Source organism: Apus apus, chromosome 1 (genome assembly GCF_020740795.1).
Source record: "Apus apus isolate bApuApu2 chromosome 1, bApuApu2.pri.cur, whole genome shotgun sequence".
NCBI classification, from domain to species: domain Eukaryota; kingdom Metazoa; phylum Chordata; class Aves; order Apodiformes; family Apodidae; genus Apus; species Apus apus.
Genome location: NC_067282.1, coordinates 111,137,042 through 111,155,315, shown reverse-complemented (window position 1 = coordinate 111,155,315; position 18,274 = coordinate 111,137,042). Strand labels below are relative to the sequence as shown.

Here is an 18,274-nt window from a genome sequence, read left to right as displayed (position 1 = left end):
GAAGCTTCATTAAAATGCTCCTCCTTTCTTGAACAACAACTGGCAACTTAAATAGTCAAAATAACAGTTACATTTCATGACTCCTCAGAATCAGATGCAAGAGTTTGTTGAATCAGTACTTGCTCTGCCGCCCTCTGTGGCTGCTACACTGGTCTGCACTGCTGACTTGCCATTGAAAGTTTTGTGGGGAAACTTATAGGACTTACAGATCTGTGCATCAGTCTTAAAATGTCATAGGCTTTGGAGAAAAATTATTTTAGAGTAAAAACAGATTTCTTTGACATAGTTCAAACATGAGCTTTGCATTCCAGTGTTTTTGCTGAGGACATACTAACTGTGCCAGTGCTTCATGAATGTGACTTTGGTGGGGTGGCGGATGTCTGTACACATACATGAGTAATTTTTGAAGCATATTAGTGCTCTTCATAATGAAAAAGTAAAAAATACAAATTATTTGTTTCTTATGACACTTTCTGCCACTGAAAACCTAGATAGTAGTGATGGAAAGTCTGTGAGGGTTGCATAATGATAGCACAGTCATCACTTACCTCTCTTCCAGTGCAGAAGCATCGAGGCAGCAGAGAGAATCCACATTGGAAAATAAGCCTTTTTTGTTGTTAATTTAATCAGGAGTTCAAAATAAAGATTTATAATACTCGTTACTTGGGAGTTATGTTTTTTTAATACATTTTACTTTGTTACTTTGCACTCTAGAAAATGAAGAAGTCAAAGAAACCACTTTACGAGAGCTTAAAATGCTGCGCACTTTGAAGCAGGAGAACATAGTGGAGCTGAAGGAAGCCTTCAGAAGAAGAGGAAAATTATACTTAGTTTTTGAATATGTGGAAAAAGTGAGTTGAGTTTGTACTCTCCTTGCCACAGTTAAATCATCATCTTACTGGAAAGTCTTTAAAATTACTTTTAAAAATTAAACTATTCCAATCTATAAAGATGAACAGCAGAAACTTTAATAGAATATTAATTGCTATAATTAGACATATATTGTGAGAACTATTCTCATTCACATACAGACATGGTTTGTGATTAATCATGGCCCTGCTACGTTAAAGCAGCAGAACTAGCTTTGTAATGTGGAAAACAGTATGTTAAAGTGCAGTTGGATATTTACAAAATGCTCTGTTGTACTCAACTTTTCACATAGCCTCACTGACATGGTGTTTCTGTTTCAGCAACATTTTGTAATTATAAGATTTCTTGGACGCCTTAGGATATGTGGTTTGTTGACAGTCTTTTAAGGACTTGTGGTGTATTTGTGGTTCACCTTTAAGGACTATAGTCTTCTCAAGTGTTTTCTCTAGAATGAAACAGCTGGTAGTGTGCTTCTGATAAAATCACTTCTTGAATGTTAAACTACTGATTTTGTCGAAGCATGTTGCTTCAGAATGCTGAAAGTGTGTTATCTTCTTGAAACTACAGTAAAAATCATTTAAATAATGTGTCTTTTAAACATTTAGAATATGCTTGAATTGCTAGAAGAAATGCCAAATGGAGTTCCACCAGAAAAAGTGAAAAGCTATATCTACCAGCTAATTAAAGCAATTCACTGGTGCCATAAGAATGATATTGTTCATAGAGGTAAGTGCATAGCTCTCCAAATAGAAATAAGCCTCTGGTAGGAATTTGCTTTACTAAAGGAAAGATGTTACAACCTGAAGTAAATTGTACTTAACATAAATATAAGCAATTCCTTGTCTGTAAGTTTGGCTGGGTCTTAAGTCCACTGCATGAATTTAAATAACTTTAAAATTAGATTCCTCTATATATAAATCTTGTTGTCCAGTGTCTTTGGGGTACAATATAAAAATGGTATCATATGCTCAGGGAAATGAATTTGCAGTCCACGTGTTGCCGAAGGAAATGAATTTTTTTAAAAAACATTACATGACACTCATTTCACTTGTAAATCTGGTAATAGAATATTAGGAGAAAAATAATCCAGAATTTACAAGCTTGGTCCCCCATGTTTCACTTACTAAGGCGATTCCTCCCAGCTCCCATGAGTTCAGCTCTATAGATTTACTTTCTATCCTAAGCTTCAAACACTTAGAGTACAAATCTTAATGTGTGACTTTATCTAGCTTTATATATTCTATCCTGATCTAATAAAATTGTACTTTGCTTTCAGGCTTTGCAAGAATAACATATCTAATTATTTTTTTCAGTTAATTGAAATTGTTATAAAATATGTTATTCATAAGTGAAGCTGATCAAACATAAGCAAAAGTCTGAAAATATTTTGTCAACTATTGTTTGGAAAATATACCATGTATGGATATAGGAATAAATAAATGAACTTAAAACCAGACAACAGTTTTTTAAAAAAATGATGAGGTGATCAAGAAGATAATCACAAATGAAAATCTTGAGCACGTGTTTGACGCTTTATTGGCTAACTGGGTAATTAAATGTCAGTTTTTATTTTGCAAAATGCAGTATTCCTCATATTAGTTTGCTGTCCAGGAACGTCTATAAGTACTTTCTATCTCTATTTTGTTAGGAAACTTTAAAAGACTTCAAAAGGCAGACAATTAATTCTGTATGTTCACAAACTGAATTGCTGGAAGCTATTTCAGCAGTTGCTCCTGTAATGCTTCATTTATGTTTGCATGAATATCTCTAAGTACATTATAATGAAATAATATTTGTTGACAAAGTTAAAAAGTAAAAAAAGAAGTCAGCATCATTTTTTTTCTCTCTTGTACTCCAGATATCAAGCCAGAGAATCTCTTAATAAGTCACAATGATGTTCTGAAGTTGTGTGACTTCGGTAAGTTCAATAGATAGATACCTGCTTTATACCTTTTTAAGGAACGTGTCTTGCAGAGGAGTTTTGCCTTCTGAGAGTTCGTACAGTGTGTCCTGTTTACAAGTCTTTTGGTGGTGAAAATGTATTACTTCTTCAGGTTTGTGGTTAGTATTTTAATTTGAAAGGTCTCTGGACTTAATTTGCATACTCTGTGAAATACCAGTATTAAAATGTCAGTAGAAACTGTGTTTATCTCTTCCTATATTGGACAAGATTTTTACTAGCAGTGTTGCTGGTACCCAGCGGAGAACAGTGCAGATGATAAGCTGATTAGGAGGCTAGCAAAACTGTATATCTGGCCTGTGTATTGAAAGATAATTCTTGTGTAGCAAAGACACAATAAATATACTTTTCATGTATTTTTTGAATCACTGGCTTTCACAAACTGTTATATGTGTAGTTACAGGCCAACTTTTACTGTTACGTTATTCAAGGACTCGTGTGTCCAAACATGCTGAATGACTGAATAGCTGGAGGTTAGCATAAGAATTGTACATGTAATGTTACTCCAGTGTTTCCTGATCTATATCTATACTTGCTCAATGTCAGTTTCAATGCTTTGAAGAATCAGCACCCAGGCACAAAGCTAACTTTTCCCATGTAAGTAATCCCCAGAACACAACAGGGTGGAGTGTACCCAGTTCCAACAGTCTGCCTTTTTATTCTAAATGCTGCTAAACACAGACTAAAATACTGTTCCCTCCAAAAAGCTTACAGTTTGGCTTGGTAAATGAAAAGCTGCCCAAAGGCACATTTCAGTGAGAGCGGTTGGAAAGCTGTCGTTTCAGACCTCTGCAATTTTGAATGAAAAGAAGAACTGCTAAAAAATAGGCTGAAATAGTTTTTTAGGAACAACAAAAAAGGCGTTTGTCATATGCAGTGCTGCTTATTTCTTTTAACCCAAATGGCATTTTTGCTTAAGCATTCAGAAACAATAACTATTCTAGTAAAAGCTTTAGAAAATTTGGTTCATATGAGTTCTTTGAATTAAGGACAATTTATTCCACAGTGTGAGGAACTGCACAGCTCTGACAGAACACCAGAGTATTCTTGCATAGTGCCCTCGGTGCCTTTGCCTTTTGGGTATCCACAGGCCTGCTGTCTGCACAGCAGTGGCCACCTTCCCCTGGCAGCTCCTCTGTGCCCAGAGCTGCTGGGAATTTTCCTTGCCCCACACTTATTTTCAGGGCCTTGCCCCTACAAAGCAAACCCCACTGGGGCTGGCAGGACCTGGGTTCTCTCTGCCAGGGGTTGAAGGCCTGTGTGGGGGAGACCTGACTCCATCACCATCCTTCACCCCTCGCCCAGCACTATGAGTGGGTCCTGATGAGAACTGTTCTCCCACCTCCTTCCCTGCCATGGCAACGAGTCTGCCCTGGCCCTTGCCCACCCACCCTTCTTTGTGTTTTTTGGGGGAATGTCAGTGTCATTCACCATTAGTTAGTGTATGCCATCAGCTAACAAATCTTTAGGCATGTGAACTTGTGTAAGCATCCTCTGTGCAGCAGTATTACAGGAAAACAAAAAGCCAAACAAATGGTACAGTTGTGTTCTGGACAACAGTTTTCTCACTAGGTGGAAATGATGTGAATTCTGTCAGGAGTGATGTTCTGGTCTGTTGGCTTGCTCACACCGTGCACTCCAGACATGTTCTCTTTCTGCTGCTGGGGGAGACGTGCAGTCACAGTGTACTCATGGTGCTCTGTACAACCTCAAGGACAGCAAATTAAGTTTTGGGAATTTCTGTTGTGTTTTGTTTGGTTTGTTCATGTGGGTTAGCTTCAATTTTGATAAATGTTTCCCATTTAGGTGAATTCAAAATTCCAAGCAACTTTGATAATTTGGGATAAATTTTAAATGTTTTACCTTATTGCTAATTAAACTAATTGCTAGTAACTTAAGCTATTACTGTAAAATGTCCATCAGAACAGTATTAGGCACAAGAGTTTCTTGAACATGTGCAGATTAGAATATAAGAATTTGCCTTTTAACATTATTTAATATATGCCATCTGCCTACCTAACTGAATTCATGTTTTGGAACACAGACACTTGTCACATACAATGCCATATTCCTCATGTGATAACAAATGCAAAGAAAAAGTCCATGCTTCTGTCCCAGTGCAGATATTGAAGTAATTTAGTGTTTCTGAATAGCCCAGTGGACAAAACAGTTTGATTAGAAAAGTTCATACATTTTTAACAAGATAGTACTTCAGAATAGTTGTGCCATGTGTTCTGTACATATCGTGCTAGATAAAAAGGATACTGAATGTGGTGCTTGCCTGGACACATGTTGTGTGGGAGTCATTCCTGCCACTAGAAGTGGAAAAGGGAACAGTACAAAATGCTGATTACAGCAGATGCATCTGACTCTTGGAAATAGTTAGGCTTTCTGACTAGTAAGTTTGCTGTTTCAACACCAGGGCTTCAAAATTACTTTTTTAGGAATTTCTTAATCTCTGTATAATGCATAAGCATAAAAATCGTGAAACACAGGACTGGAAAATACCTCGAGAAATTATTTCATTCTTCCACCTACTCAAAGAAAGGATTAAGCATGTCTGTGTCATTCCTGACAGGTGTTTGCTTAGGTTATTCTTAAAATTCTCAGTAATGGAGGTTCCCTAGAGTTCCTAGCACCTATGTAAGTACTTATATGTCATTAATGTTAGAATGCTTTACTTTTTGTCTAGCTTGAATTTGCCTTATTTTTGAATAAGAAACTGGCAATCTTACTTTTTCGTCACACCTTTTTACTTGACACCTCTCCTACCCTGTTGAGTTGTTTAAAGTCCTTTTTTGAAATATCTTTTTTTGCTTTTTCTCTTATTTTCTTGCACCATGATGCAGTTGCATACTCTGTTGCTTTCATATTTCCTCTCACCCAAATCGCCTTTTGTCTTCATGTTCTATTCCTTCTCAATATTGAGAGTTTGATCTAATCTCCCTAGTTACGGTCTCATATTTTTATATATTAAAAAAAGTTTCCCAATATCTCAGCAAAATTTGGAGAAAGGAACAATAAGCTAACTCCACCATGGAAAAGAGAATATAATTATGTCCTTATAAAGGTTTTTTGAATTATTAAGTCTATCCATCATATTTCTGCATGTTGCCATAGAGTCAGAGCATTAGTGAAGCCATGAAATGGTTTCTTACATCACCCAACAGTATATAGATGATATGGAAGCTCATGGTGATAAATTTCCTTTCTGTCCTGCCACATCAAATCTGTGCTCCACCTGGTCGGTAAAGCTGGTGGCTGATCCTTTTCTCAGCCTGTGCTAGCTGCCAACTGTGACAGAAGTTCCTATAGAGTGGTCTGGAGGGAGGAGGATGTATCCTTCACTTGCTGATTCTTCTGGTGCACATGGGCTGGATGAGTTGCCAGCCTTGCGCGTTTCATTAGCACGTGTTTGTTTGTATTGTGTGACACTAACTTCTCGCTGCCTTCCTCCATTCGATTTGGTACTTGCCACTGTTCATGGAATCACAGAATGGTTTGGGCTGGAAGGGTCCTTAAAGATCATCTAGTTCCAACCCCCCTGCCATGTGCAGGGAGACCTCCCTCTAGACCAGGTTGCTCCAAGCCTCATCCAACCTAACCTTGAACACTTCAGGAAGGGGACATCCACACCTTCCCTGGGCAACCTGTGCCAGTGTTTCACCACCCTCACCGGAAATAATTTATTCCTAATATCTAAGCCTACCATCTTCCAGTTTAAAACTGTTCCACTTCATCCTATCACTACAAGGCCATGTAAAAAGTCCCTCCCCAGCTTTCCTGTAGCCCCTTCAGGTACTGGAAAGCTGTTATGAGGTCTCCCTGGAGCTTTGTCTTCTCCAGGCTAAACAGCCCCAACTCTCTCAGCCTGTCTTCATAGGAGAGGTACTCCAGCCCTCTGCTCATCTTTGTGGCCCTCCTGTGGACTTGCTGCAGCAGGTCCATGTCCTTCTTATGTTGGAGGCCACTAAACTGGCTGTCCCGTTTCTTCAGTGTAGCTCCTGGTTAAGTTCAGTCTCTTCTTTTGAACACATAAATTATTTTTTTCTCTAAAAAGATTAATCAGATGGATCATGTAATTTGAAACAGAAACAGAGCTGCCTAACCAGTTCTAAAAATAGCAATGTTTAGAAATCTACCAAAACCTAATGTTACATGTAATAAAAAATTAATTTCCAGCTTTTCTCCAGCAGCATCACTAATGTTCATTAAACTTTATGGGAACATAGCACAATTACTATTTTTGGGACACCTTTGAAATATCTGTTCCTCATCACACATGCCTTTTAATTTACTAACTCTTGAAAATAGAGGTTATCTTGCAAAAAGTAACAGCTGTGACCTCTGTCAGTAACAAATTTATGATTGTTTTTTCAAATCGCTAGTCTAATAATAATAATCTGCATCCAAACCTTTACTTCAACTTGGAGTAAATTAGTGTTCCACAGGGGTGAACAGTGCTGGGCTCTTCCACACTAAACTGCCAAATGAGGTACACTTTCAGAATATTAAAAAACTCATAAATTTTTAAAATTGCAACCTTACAAGCATAGTGGTGTGGGAAAAAGCAATTTTGGCAGCTTCCACATAACTCAGAGATAAAGAAGAATGACTGTTGCATTTAAGTAGCACCTATTCTGAAAACGAGTTCACGCCTTACACCTCTGCAACGCTTTGGCATTTTTATTCTTTCTTCATCACTTTTGCAGTAATGGAAAGACTCTCTAGGGATTTCTCTAAAGTGAATTTTGGACCAAGTTTTAATGCCATATTCGAGAAAGAAAGCATTTTGAAAGTGTTGCTTCTGCATTTCAGTACCAAAAATTTGTCTCAGTTTGAGCTGCAATAAGGAGCTTGCGCATCTAGTCTTGCTGCAGGGGTCTGTCTGTCCTGTCTCACCTTATTATTAATCACATGTTTGAAAACAGTGAGATACTTTATACATTTCTGAAAACAATACCAGCATCTGCCCTAGAGTAATTCTACATGAAGGATCCAATAATATCATTACTGTGGTGGTGCTCAGCAGACTTTTTCTAAATGGATGAGAATTAAAGCAAAACCAGAAATTATTCCTTCATCTAGCTTTTCCAGTATATACACTCTTCCCACAGCTGGTGGTCTTAATTGTTGTGCCTTTGGAAATAAGTTAAGTTTTGGTACAATTCCAAATAAGTATACTTTTTAAAAATTCTTTTTAAGAACATGATGTGGAGGAGTAAGTTAACTTGGACTTTGTTTCTGATCCTAATTCATTAATAGCCTTGTTTTGAGTGTGATGCTGAATCAGGTGTGAAGCTAACACATAAAAGAGTGGGCCAAATGCAGATGCAAAGCAGTTTTGCTGAGCTTCGGTAGACTCCTGCCTTTTTGAGTTATGGGAACATGACCCCTGCTCCTTACCAGGTCAGGGAGGGAGTTTCCTTAGAGGAGAATAATATGCCTTTTCCTGACCAGTTCCAAAAACTGTATGCAGTGAGACTATAGTGAGTAGGATCAATGACTGGAAGAGTCATTGGAAGTTTAGTCCCCATGCATTTGTTACATTTCTAATGTTACAACTTCTGCAAACAGCATCTCATGAAATGTAGTGGTCATAATTCAATACCTTGCATGGCATGCGGACAGCTAACTTTTATCAGTCTGTTTTGATTATGGCAAAGCACCAAAAGTAATAGCCCTATGGACTTACAAGGAGAGTACAGAAGTAATGCAGTCATTAAAGCAGATGTTCTCTGCAGAGAAGCAATTGTAGTTGTTGGAGATAACGTTCTGCACTAGCGATTGTAGACAGTTTGCATCGATATAAATAGGTGTGAGCTCTTACTGCCAAAATCAGCAGTGGTATGCATATTGTATACTAAATAGGATATAATCTGTTGCCTTCGGAAAGGCAAGGCGACCTGGTTCAGGAACGGCACGGCGACCGACCCCTGGTCGCTCGGTCCATATGCACACAGACACCAATGTGGTGGATGGCAAAATGGCGTTTATTGCCATGCGGCATGGCATTATATAGCTTGAGTAACGTCACATCCGTTTTGCTTACATCACAGTCTATACACTATTGGCTGTCCCGAGGGGGGGGGGGAGGGGCCCTGTCTTTCCGTACAGCACGAGATCTTCCGGCCGCCAGACCCTGGCTACATTTCCCCCCTCCCTATGCATAATTAAATTGGCTAAATATAACAGTTCTAAAAAACTACAGGTATAAAAATCCTAGATATAAAACATCCTATTCCTATCTTAAACTTTGTAACAATCTTAAAAATTTTAAATGTACAACGATCTCAAAAATATATACTGTAAACTTGAATAGAAAAATACAAGGCATGTTGAACTTGAGGTAGTTTGGGGGTAACAGGGTATAAAAATATTCCTAGAGCAATTGTTGATGCTCTACCAACATGATGTTAACTGTATCTAACCGGCTCCTGACAAATGACACGAGTCTGTTCAGTATGCAAGGTCCAAAGATTAATGCTATCATGATCATTGTGATCGGTCCCATCAAGGTAGATATCAAGGTGTTCAGCTATGGTGAATGGTTGAACCATGCTGCAAACCAATCTTGTTGTGCCTCTTGTTGCCGGGGTATGCAGGTTACGAGGACGTCTGGTGATCCGGTTCTGTGGATAAAAACTTACAGTTTTCATTAGTTTAGGTCAGGCTTAATAGACTTAAGCAGACACCACTTGACTTTCCCATCTTTTTTGACTGCAGCATACCCTCGCCCTGTAAGGACTAGCCTCCACCCCTGTTCCCATTCCCCTAGCTCAGTTCTAATTATAACCAACGGGCCGCCTTCTAGCGCTCGAGTGGCCCAATGTTTTTGTGTAGGGCTATTCATCTCTTCCCCCCTAGGAAATTGATTCAGTGCTAAAAGAGTGGTCGCTAGCAGGCGTGCTTGGTCTCCTGAGGGGATGACATTGACAAAACCCTCTGTCTTTGCCAGCACCTCTAATTTAGTTTTCAGGGTTTGATTTGCTCTTTCGACTATGGCTTGTCCTGTGCTATTGTATGGAATGCCATGTATTAGGGTGATACCCCATTTCAGAGCAAATGCCTGGACTGATTTGGAAACAAAATTTGGGCCATTGTCTGTTTTGATCTGACTAGGGATACCAAGCCATGCCATGACCGTTAGCCAATGCTGGATGGTCGCTTTGGAGTCGGTTTTGGGGTGTTGTGTGGCTACGATCATTCCGCTATAGGTGTCCACAGTTACTGCTAGCCACGCTCGAGGTTTCAGCAACTGACAGAGTGTAAAGTCTGTCTGCCACACTTCAGAGGCCTTGAGACCTCTGGGGTTGACTCCACTGGACCACAGTGGTGCTTTCTGACAGTGAGGACATGTAGCAACTACGTGTTTCGCATCAGTGACAGAAATCCCGCATTTCTTCGCTAGCGCTTTGGCCCCGATGTGAAGAGACTCATGTAACTGCCGGGCATCCCTTAGCGCCCACACTCCTTTTGCAGCGGCGTCTGCTTTGTCATTGCCAGTTTGGAAAAACCCTTTGACCGGGTTATGGCTGTTGACGTGGATGACCGATATGGTGCCCTCTCGAGAAGAGAGTGCTTCTTCCAGCGTTAGGGCTACTGCTGATGTTGACACGCCGGGTCCTGACATGGCTAAGCAAAGCTTGGCCACGAACATCGAATCGGTCACTATGTTAAGGTGTTCCGTTGGAAACAGTCCACATGCCAGCACTATGGCCATCGCTTCTAGCTGCTGAACTGAAAGCGCACAATCGGTCATTTTGATGCAGTGCCATTCTTCTCCTGATTGCCACACTGCCGCTGCAGTTGAGGTTGTTGAGGATGCATCTGTGAAGACTGTTGGTCCCTGTTGGGGCCGGTCCATGATCTTCTGTGGGATGTCAATGTTGACGATTTCCAGCATTTGAGTCCAGGGGGGCTTTGCAGCGTACCGAACTTCTCCACCAAATCCGACAAGGGCTATAGCTAAATACTCTGACATGGTCACTGATTGTATTGGGAGCTGTTTGCGGAAGGGTAGGAATATCCTGGCAGGTTCAATGCCTAGGTGTCTTAGGGCGAGCTTTCTACCTTTCATGATGAGATTGCCAAGGCACTCGACTCCTGGAGAGAATGCACGTGATGGCTTTCCTAGGACTATCCATTGTATTGGCTGGGCTTTTTCAGGTGGCCCCTGGGCCAGTGTCCCTACTCCCCCTCCCTTTGTGAAATGTACATATAGGTCGAGTGGAACACCTGGGTTCCACCTGGCAAGCGTGCTTGATAATACCCGTTGCTCGATGAAATCGAGGGAGTTCATTGCTTCTGTTGTCAGAGTTTTTTGTTCCCATGAGTTCTTTCCTTTTAGAAGATCATGCAGGGGGGCCATGATTTCATGGACCCGCAGGCCCTGGGCCTGCACCTGGGGGGTGATCATTGTTGGGTCTTTACCCATCAGCCGCTGCAGTGTGGAGCCGTAGAGTGGGTGGTCTGCCCCGGTCACCTGGGCTAGTTGCCTTGTACAGTGGTCCTCCCATTCTTGTTTAAACACAAACATCCCTGCTCCGTCAAAGATCATTCTACAGGCTTGATTTATATCAAATGGGAGCAGATCATCTCCCCCAAAAAGGCCATCTATGAGGCTGGTGACCATAGCAGAATTGAGTCCTTTGTCCGCAATTGCCTTAATAATTGTATGTATGTCCTTAAGGTTTATTGGTGAAAAGACCCTTTGTCCCCCCTCCGTTAGCCGGACCGGGAATGCTAGTGTGGTTGGTGGGACCAAATCAGCAGACGCAATTTTTATTCCTTTCCAGTCAGTGAAAGGGAATTCTTCCCCTTGCAGTCCTTTTTTATTTCGGATTTTATTTTTATTTTTATTTTGGATTGGGATATATTTGCTTTTGACTGTATTTATTCCCATTTCCTCTTCCTCTGAAGTTGAATCCGTTGCGAACTCCTCACTCCAGTCCGTGTCTGACCCGAAGTCAGAGCTCGACTGACCGGCCGCTTCCGGTTGCCAGTGCCCTTTTCTCGGGCTCCGGCCCCGCCCCCTTCCGTCACGGGCGGGCGGACTCCGGCCCCGCCCCCCTCCTTTGCGAGTGGGCGGTTCCCTCCCTCCTGGCTCACCCCGCCCTCTGCGGGGCGGGCTGTTTGCCCTATAAGGCAGGTGGCTCTGATTGGCTCTCCGCCCTTTGCTCACGCCCCCCTCCCCCTGCCGCTCGCGCACGCCCATCGATGCCGGCGCCTCCTCCCCGCCCCCGCCACGTGCGCCTTCGCCCCGCTCCCTCCTCTTGCGCTCGGCGCCATCTTGGGGCGCACATGGCGGCGGTTCCGCCCAGAGCTCCTCAGACCCCGGTATCTCCGTGGCGCCCCTGGCCTCTTCGGCCAGCCCGCGCCAAAAGGATACGGCTCGTCTAAGCCTCTCCGTGAGCGGGTCGGGCTCCGGGGACCGTGGGGGGTCCGGAGACCGTGGTGGCTCCGGGGACTGTGGGGCCGCGCCGCCCCCCCGCCGATCGGGGCTGGGGCTGCGCGGGGGGGTCAGAGCGGGCGGAGATTCCAATGTTTTTGTCTCGCCTCCCCCCGGATCCCCGGGCTCGGCGGAATCGTCACCGCCCGGGGGGTGCAAGGTCTGTGTGGCCGCCCCGACTCCCAGTTTCGGGGTGACCTTTAAGCAATTCTTTGCCTCCCTCCAGGTCTCCTGTTCTCGTAGGGCTTTCTCCAGGGCCTGCACGACCCTCCCCCACGATTTCAGGTTTTTTCCACTACCCGAAGACATCGTCTCCTTGGCTAAAGCCTTAGTACATTTGTCCCACACCTCAGGGTGGAGAATATCCACCGGCTGGTCAATGACCCCGGTTTGCAAAAGTCTCGCAACAGCAAGAGTAAAATCTTTGGGCTTACAATCAATCCCCCACTGCTTATGTATTTGTAATACGACCTTCACAAGGGTTTCCATTTCGACCTTCACGAGTGCCTCAATCCTCGTTGGTCCCGGAGCGTCCTCCTCCTTGTTGGTCCGGGGCGTCCGCCGGGCTGGTTTTACCGCTCCGGCCGCCGTTCACCAGATTCCAGGCGATTTCCCGATTCGGGGCGAGATCCCTCGATTCCCGGGTTTCGGCACCACTTGTTGCCTTCGGAAAGGCAAGGCGACCTGGTTCAGGAACGGCACGGCGACCGACCCCTGGTCGCTCGGTCCATATGCACACAGACACCAATGTGGTGGATGGCAAAATGGCGTTTATTGCCATGCGGCATGGCATTATATAGCTTGAGTAACGTCACATCCGTTTTGCTTACATCACAGTCTATACACTATTGGCTGTCCCGAGGGGGGGGGGGAGGGGCCCTGTCTTTCCGTACAGCACGAGATCTTCCGGCCGCCAGACCCTGGCTACAATAATCTTCCACACTGTTTCTTTGACAGGCTTTGCTCGTAATCTCTCTGAAGGAAGCAATGCAAACTACACAGAATATGTGGCTACCAGATGGTACCGCTCACCTGAACTCTTGCTTGGGTAAGTACAGTTTGTAAAACTGCTGTGATAAATCTTGACTGAGTATTTACATATTTTCAAGCACCTTTTGTAAGATTTACCCATGGAGACCTTTCATCAATTTAAATGGAAGATTTCAAGGAGCTTCCAGAATTTCATTAATTTTTGTTCATTTCCAGTAAATCGACATGAATCATTGACATGTTGACCTGTCTTGAGCTGAGCAGTGTTTAGCTGATAAATATGAAGCTGAATTATAACAAATGTACTTCAGATCCCTGCCCTCCCCATTGCTTCAGAAGAGGTTTCCATGGTAGTCCTGTAGCCTGAAATGTTCCATCAGCTTTGTGGTGGATACTGCATAGCAATGGCAGTGCAGCCTTCACCATGCTACACCCCTAGCTCTCTTTGTCCTTTTGGTCAAAACTATGATTTGGTTTTTATTCCTGGTTTTACTTTTTCCCAGCACTGCTGAAGTAGCTCAGACTGAGGGTGCTAGTTCTTTTACTAGTTGGGAGGAATTTAGTGAAGGAGGCTGTGTGAGTCATTTTAATAAAGCACTGAGAACTTAGTGTTTCATTGACTGTGAAAGCAATAGTTACATGAGTAGCCTCCACTGGACAATTTAGTTTTACTCTTTTATTAATCTGTAAAATGAGTCTTTTACTACCTCACAAGGTTAAACAGATTTTCAGATACTGTATGAACAAATTCATAGAACCCAGAAGAGGAAAGGAAGAGACAAAAGTAACTGGAACGACTATATGTCATCTTCCCATTACTATCAAGTTTAGCAGCGCAATATTCTAAAGTATATGAACACTCTCATAGAATATAATTCCTGTATGTATAACATGTATGTATGTTTATATATATGTATGTATGTATATACATATTCTAGAAATAAAGACATTTTAGCCAAAGGAGGAATTAAAAAAATACTGGTCACTCCTAAGATTCTTTAAACAAAATGTTTCATGTTGCTGAGAAAAAAGGTTTTATTGGAAGCTTTGATTAATGCTGAACTACACATTTCTTCAATAGGTAAAGCATTAGGTAGTAATTATTCTGTTAACAGAGTCTTATCAGTATTCCCAGAGCAGTGCTAATCTTAATCCAGGTGTTAGGAGTTGCATTATGTGCAGAATAGTGTTTTAAAGTTGCCATTAAAAACCTCAAAGCTCAATCTTTAATATTTTTGAGAGAACAGGTGTTGTTATGCTTCCAGCAAAGTGTGTGTATATAGGTATAAAAAAAAAAGACTTGGAAAGAAGGCATCAATTGTGGCCTTTTCAGTTACACAACATTTTACTCTTTGTCTGTAGTAGTAATGAGGATTTAGGAGGAAAGACATTAAAAGCTTGGCAGACACAGTATTCATCTGACCTTCAGTTTTGATAAAATGTTTAGTTACCAAAGGAAATTTAGGAGTCATGTCTGTTTGTAATTGACTAAAATTGTTAACTTGTAGAGAAAGGAAGGGGGTATGTGTGTTTAATGCACATGACTTCAACTGGATGTCTTTACTGCGAAGGTTTTCTGGCACAAAGTGATACCTGTTTCATGGAAATCCTGTTCTATTTCCCAGACCCTCATCTTATCCATTCCCCCTTCCCCTGCATTTACCAAATCTTTATAAGTATCTAATATTCAAAAGTCTTCCCCGGATTATTAAATACATACATTTTGATAAATACAGTTATACTTTTTCAATTTTTAAAATGTGTCCCTGAGAGGTTTTGTTCTGTGATAAGGCTCAAGACTTAAATTTCAGGAGAGGAAAGAAATTGCTGCATAATTATTCACAGAACATCCAAAATCAACTCACTTTGGAGACCCTCAGGTAACTGTGGAGTACTCTGTACCCTTGGATGAAAAAAATACAGCTGAAAGCGAGTAGATTTTAAGACCTACCAAATTAGCAGATGCAAAAATTTTGAATAATCTAATTTGTGCAGAAATAGACTACATTACTTTTAAGATTTGTTGTCTCTCTGTCCTAAAGGAGTTATTTCGTTTATCCAGCCATATCATGCTTGCATTGTTTGCCCGCCGTTGATCCAGTTAGTCAACAGGAGCCTTCAGCATGCCATTTCATACAAAATGTTTTAGCTTTCTCTGCCACTGCCTTAAGAAATGGGCATTTTCTGCTTTGTTTCTCTTTGACTACAGAGTAAACAGTAGAAACCTCATAAACTGATTCAGCTTCCTTTATTCTTGTGCACAAAGAAGGGTAATGATCCCTGCCTCAGTGAGGTTTAGCTCATTCCTCAGTTATAACCCTAGCTTGTTCTCCAGTGCCCCATCCTACAGCAACCTTTGTCCCATTTCACATTTCAGTGGAGAAACCTGACTATTAAAGGGATTGCAAATAAAGGTGTTTTTCTTTCATAACAAAAAAGTAGATTTTCTTAGTTGCACTCTTACAAACTGTTTTGCTTACAGAGCCTTAGTTTTCCAGTACAGATACAGAATAGAGAATAAAGTAGATCCCTGGTTTGGAATTTGTTCTCATCTGTGTTGTCCTTTGCAGCATGGAAAGGAGCTAGGCCTTCTGTGACCCTCAGACCTGACCTAATGGTGGGTTGGACTAGCAGCATCACAAAAAGGACAAACATTGAGCTCTCAGCAAATCCATAAGTAGTCACTATGCAAAATTAGTAAGGGATTTATGAACCCACAGAGCTATTGTAGTAGAAGTAGTACTTTGGCATGCTGTGTTTTGCCACTGGTGGTTCCTTGTCAGCAATCTGTTCCAATGGAGCAAACTTGCTTTTGTGATGATTGATTGTGAAAGGACTGCAGTGTCTCATGGCAGATTCTGAAAGGCAAACAGTCCTTGAAATGTTGGTTTCCTACTTGAGCTTTCCTAGCTACTGTAGAGTTCTGCACTAGGCATCTCAGTCAGCCTGTAGTTTCCTTCAGGCTATTTTCCAGATATAAATGCTTTCTCACCTTCACCTAACTAAATAATGTCAAGAGTTACATTGTTCTCTGGCCAAGTGCCCTCTCCGTAAAGTAAAGAAATAATGAGGAATCAAGGGGGAAAAGTCAGATATTTTTTTGTCTTGAGTCTGAGAGTGTTCTCTCTCTAAACATCTTTAATTATCAGCATAAGGAAGGGTGAAGGGAACAGATTTCCAATAGGATTTGTCTGGTCCTGTCTTATTCTAGAAATAGGCAAACCAGTTGTAACTTAATGTCTTGAAACAAAGGTTGAGTTGTTGGATTACAAGTTTCAGAAACAAGACTCATTGAAGTATGTTTTCAGTTCAGTCTTTGTTCAAGCCTTTTTTCTTTTTATATGCTTTTTCTTTGACATGAAAATAATTCTCTGGTTATTGTGCTCAAAACCTAAACATCCAAAAGAGATTCTTGGAATAAGTTGCTTGTTAACAAAATTTTTTTACAAATTCAACAAGAAGAACTTGGGCATACAGAAAAGGAGTTGCTTTGGTCTATAGTAGGAACAATGAAAAGCTGGAAGTATGTATTGCACAACTGAGGGAGGCAGCTAAACAAGCTTGCTGAGAACAAAACCTCAGAGTGAAAATCAGAAGCTGTCCAAAAGGATTATCTGGTTCTTCAGTGTTTGTGGCTTTAGACTGAATGTTGCAGTAGTCTACCACGCTCTCCTTTTCATACAAATTTCCATTTTCTACATTCTGATTTTCTTTCCTGCATGTCTCACAAGCCATCCTCAAGCCCGTAGTCTCTCCTTGCTAGAGTATCCATATTACCTTTTTTTCCATAAATACCCTTGTATGTAAATCTCAAGAAAAGCTGGTATAGCTCTTGCTGGTACAACACTCGTATCAGTTAGTTTTGTTTCTGATCAGTTCCCTATACCTCTTCATTGCTGACCTGGCTTCTTTTGTCATTAGCCCTTTAAAATAGCAGGTGCTGTCCTCCCCATCACACAATATTGCTTGAACACACACAGACCACCTGTCATAACCTCTCCCCAAAACCTCACCTTTGGCTTTGCTCCAAAACAGTGAATACTTATTTTGTGATGCTTTCATTGATTCGTTACCTGTGTTTTTTAAGGAATAGTTTTCAGGCACATTGTGTTCTCTCTCTAACTAAAATTTCACTGTATGAATGCTGAAACAGATTTTTTTTACCTTTTACGTTGTTCTCCCAGTGGCCAGACCCAGTATGCCTTTCCCCCCGTTTAGCACAATGGAAAAAGAAATGTGAAGCAGAAATAGAGCACAGTCATTAACCTCTGGAGGCAAGGGAAGCTGATGATAGTTTAACTTGGAATGGTAACTGCTTTGCAGTCTAAAAGATTGTTCTTGTATTTAAGATTTTTCACAAAGGTAACCAGATGCCTGAAGGTACTTGAGAATTCCTTTGCTACCTTTTCAAGCAGTGATACATGAGAAAATCCAGGGCAGAAACAGAGGGCTTGGTGTTTGAGGTAGTTTCTTTAATATCAAAGTTTATTTTTCTGTGTTGTAAGGAAGCAGGCCATGAAAATATGGCCCATGAATTGAAACAGCTCAGTAGGAAGACAGTGTCAGTGCGTGAAAAACATTGTACGTTCACTTTACAGAGCCCCTTATGGGAAGGCTGTGGATATGTGGTCTGTAGGCTGCATCCTGGGAGAGCTGAGTGATGGGCAGCCCTTGTTTCCTGGTGAGAGCGAGATTGACCAGCTCTTTACCATTCAGAAGGTGCTAGGCTCGTTGCCAGCCGAGCAGATGAAGCTCTTCTACAGCAACCCACGCTTCCATGGCTTGCGGGTAAGAGGAGGCTTTGTTCTTTTTTCTTTTTTTTACACACACTATTTACACTATTGTCATTGTTGCTGTGAAGGTTTTTTTTCATTTACATTATGCATTTTCTGTTGTATGTGTTTCTGGTAAGTGTAGAATATTTAGATAAGTCATTGATAATGCAAAGTAAAATTCTGATTACATTAGTGTGGTCTTTTATAAATGTTTGGTTTACTTTTAAA

At 41.5% G+C, this 18,274-nt stretch overlaps 1 protein-coding gene across 9 annotated transcripts in view; it reads left to right on the top strand.

Moving 5' to 3' along the window:
- The window catches only part of CDKL5 (cyclin dependent kinase like 5), a 135,353-nt gene that overhangs the window by 77,770 nt on the left and 39,309 nt on the right, over nt 1-18,274 (top strand). For all 9 annotated transcript variants that reach the window (XM_051608157.1, XM_051608155.1, XM_051608148.1 and 6 more), the window contains exons 5-9: nt 715-851; nt 1,476-1,596; nt 2,729-2,788; nt 13,239-13,329; nt 17,870-18,059. In XM_051608157.1, the coding sequence (XP_051464117.1) occupies nt 715-851; nt 1,476-1,596; nt 2,729-2,788; nt 13,239-13,329; nt 17,870-18,059 (599 nt within the window). The remainder of the gene's footprint in view (nt 1-714; nt 852-1,475; nt 1,597-2,728; nt 2,789-13,238; nt 13,330-17,869; nt 18,060-18,274) is intronic.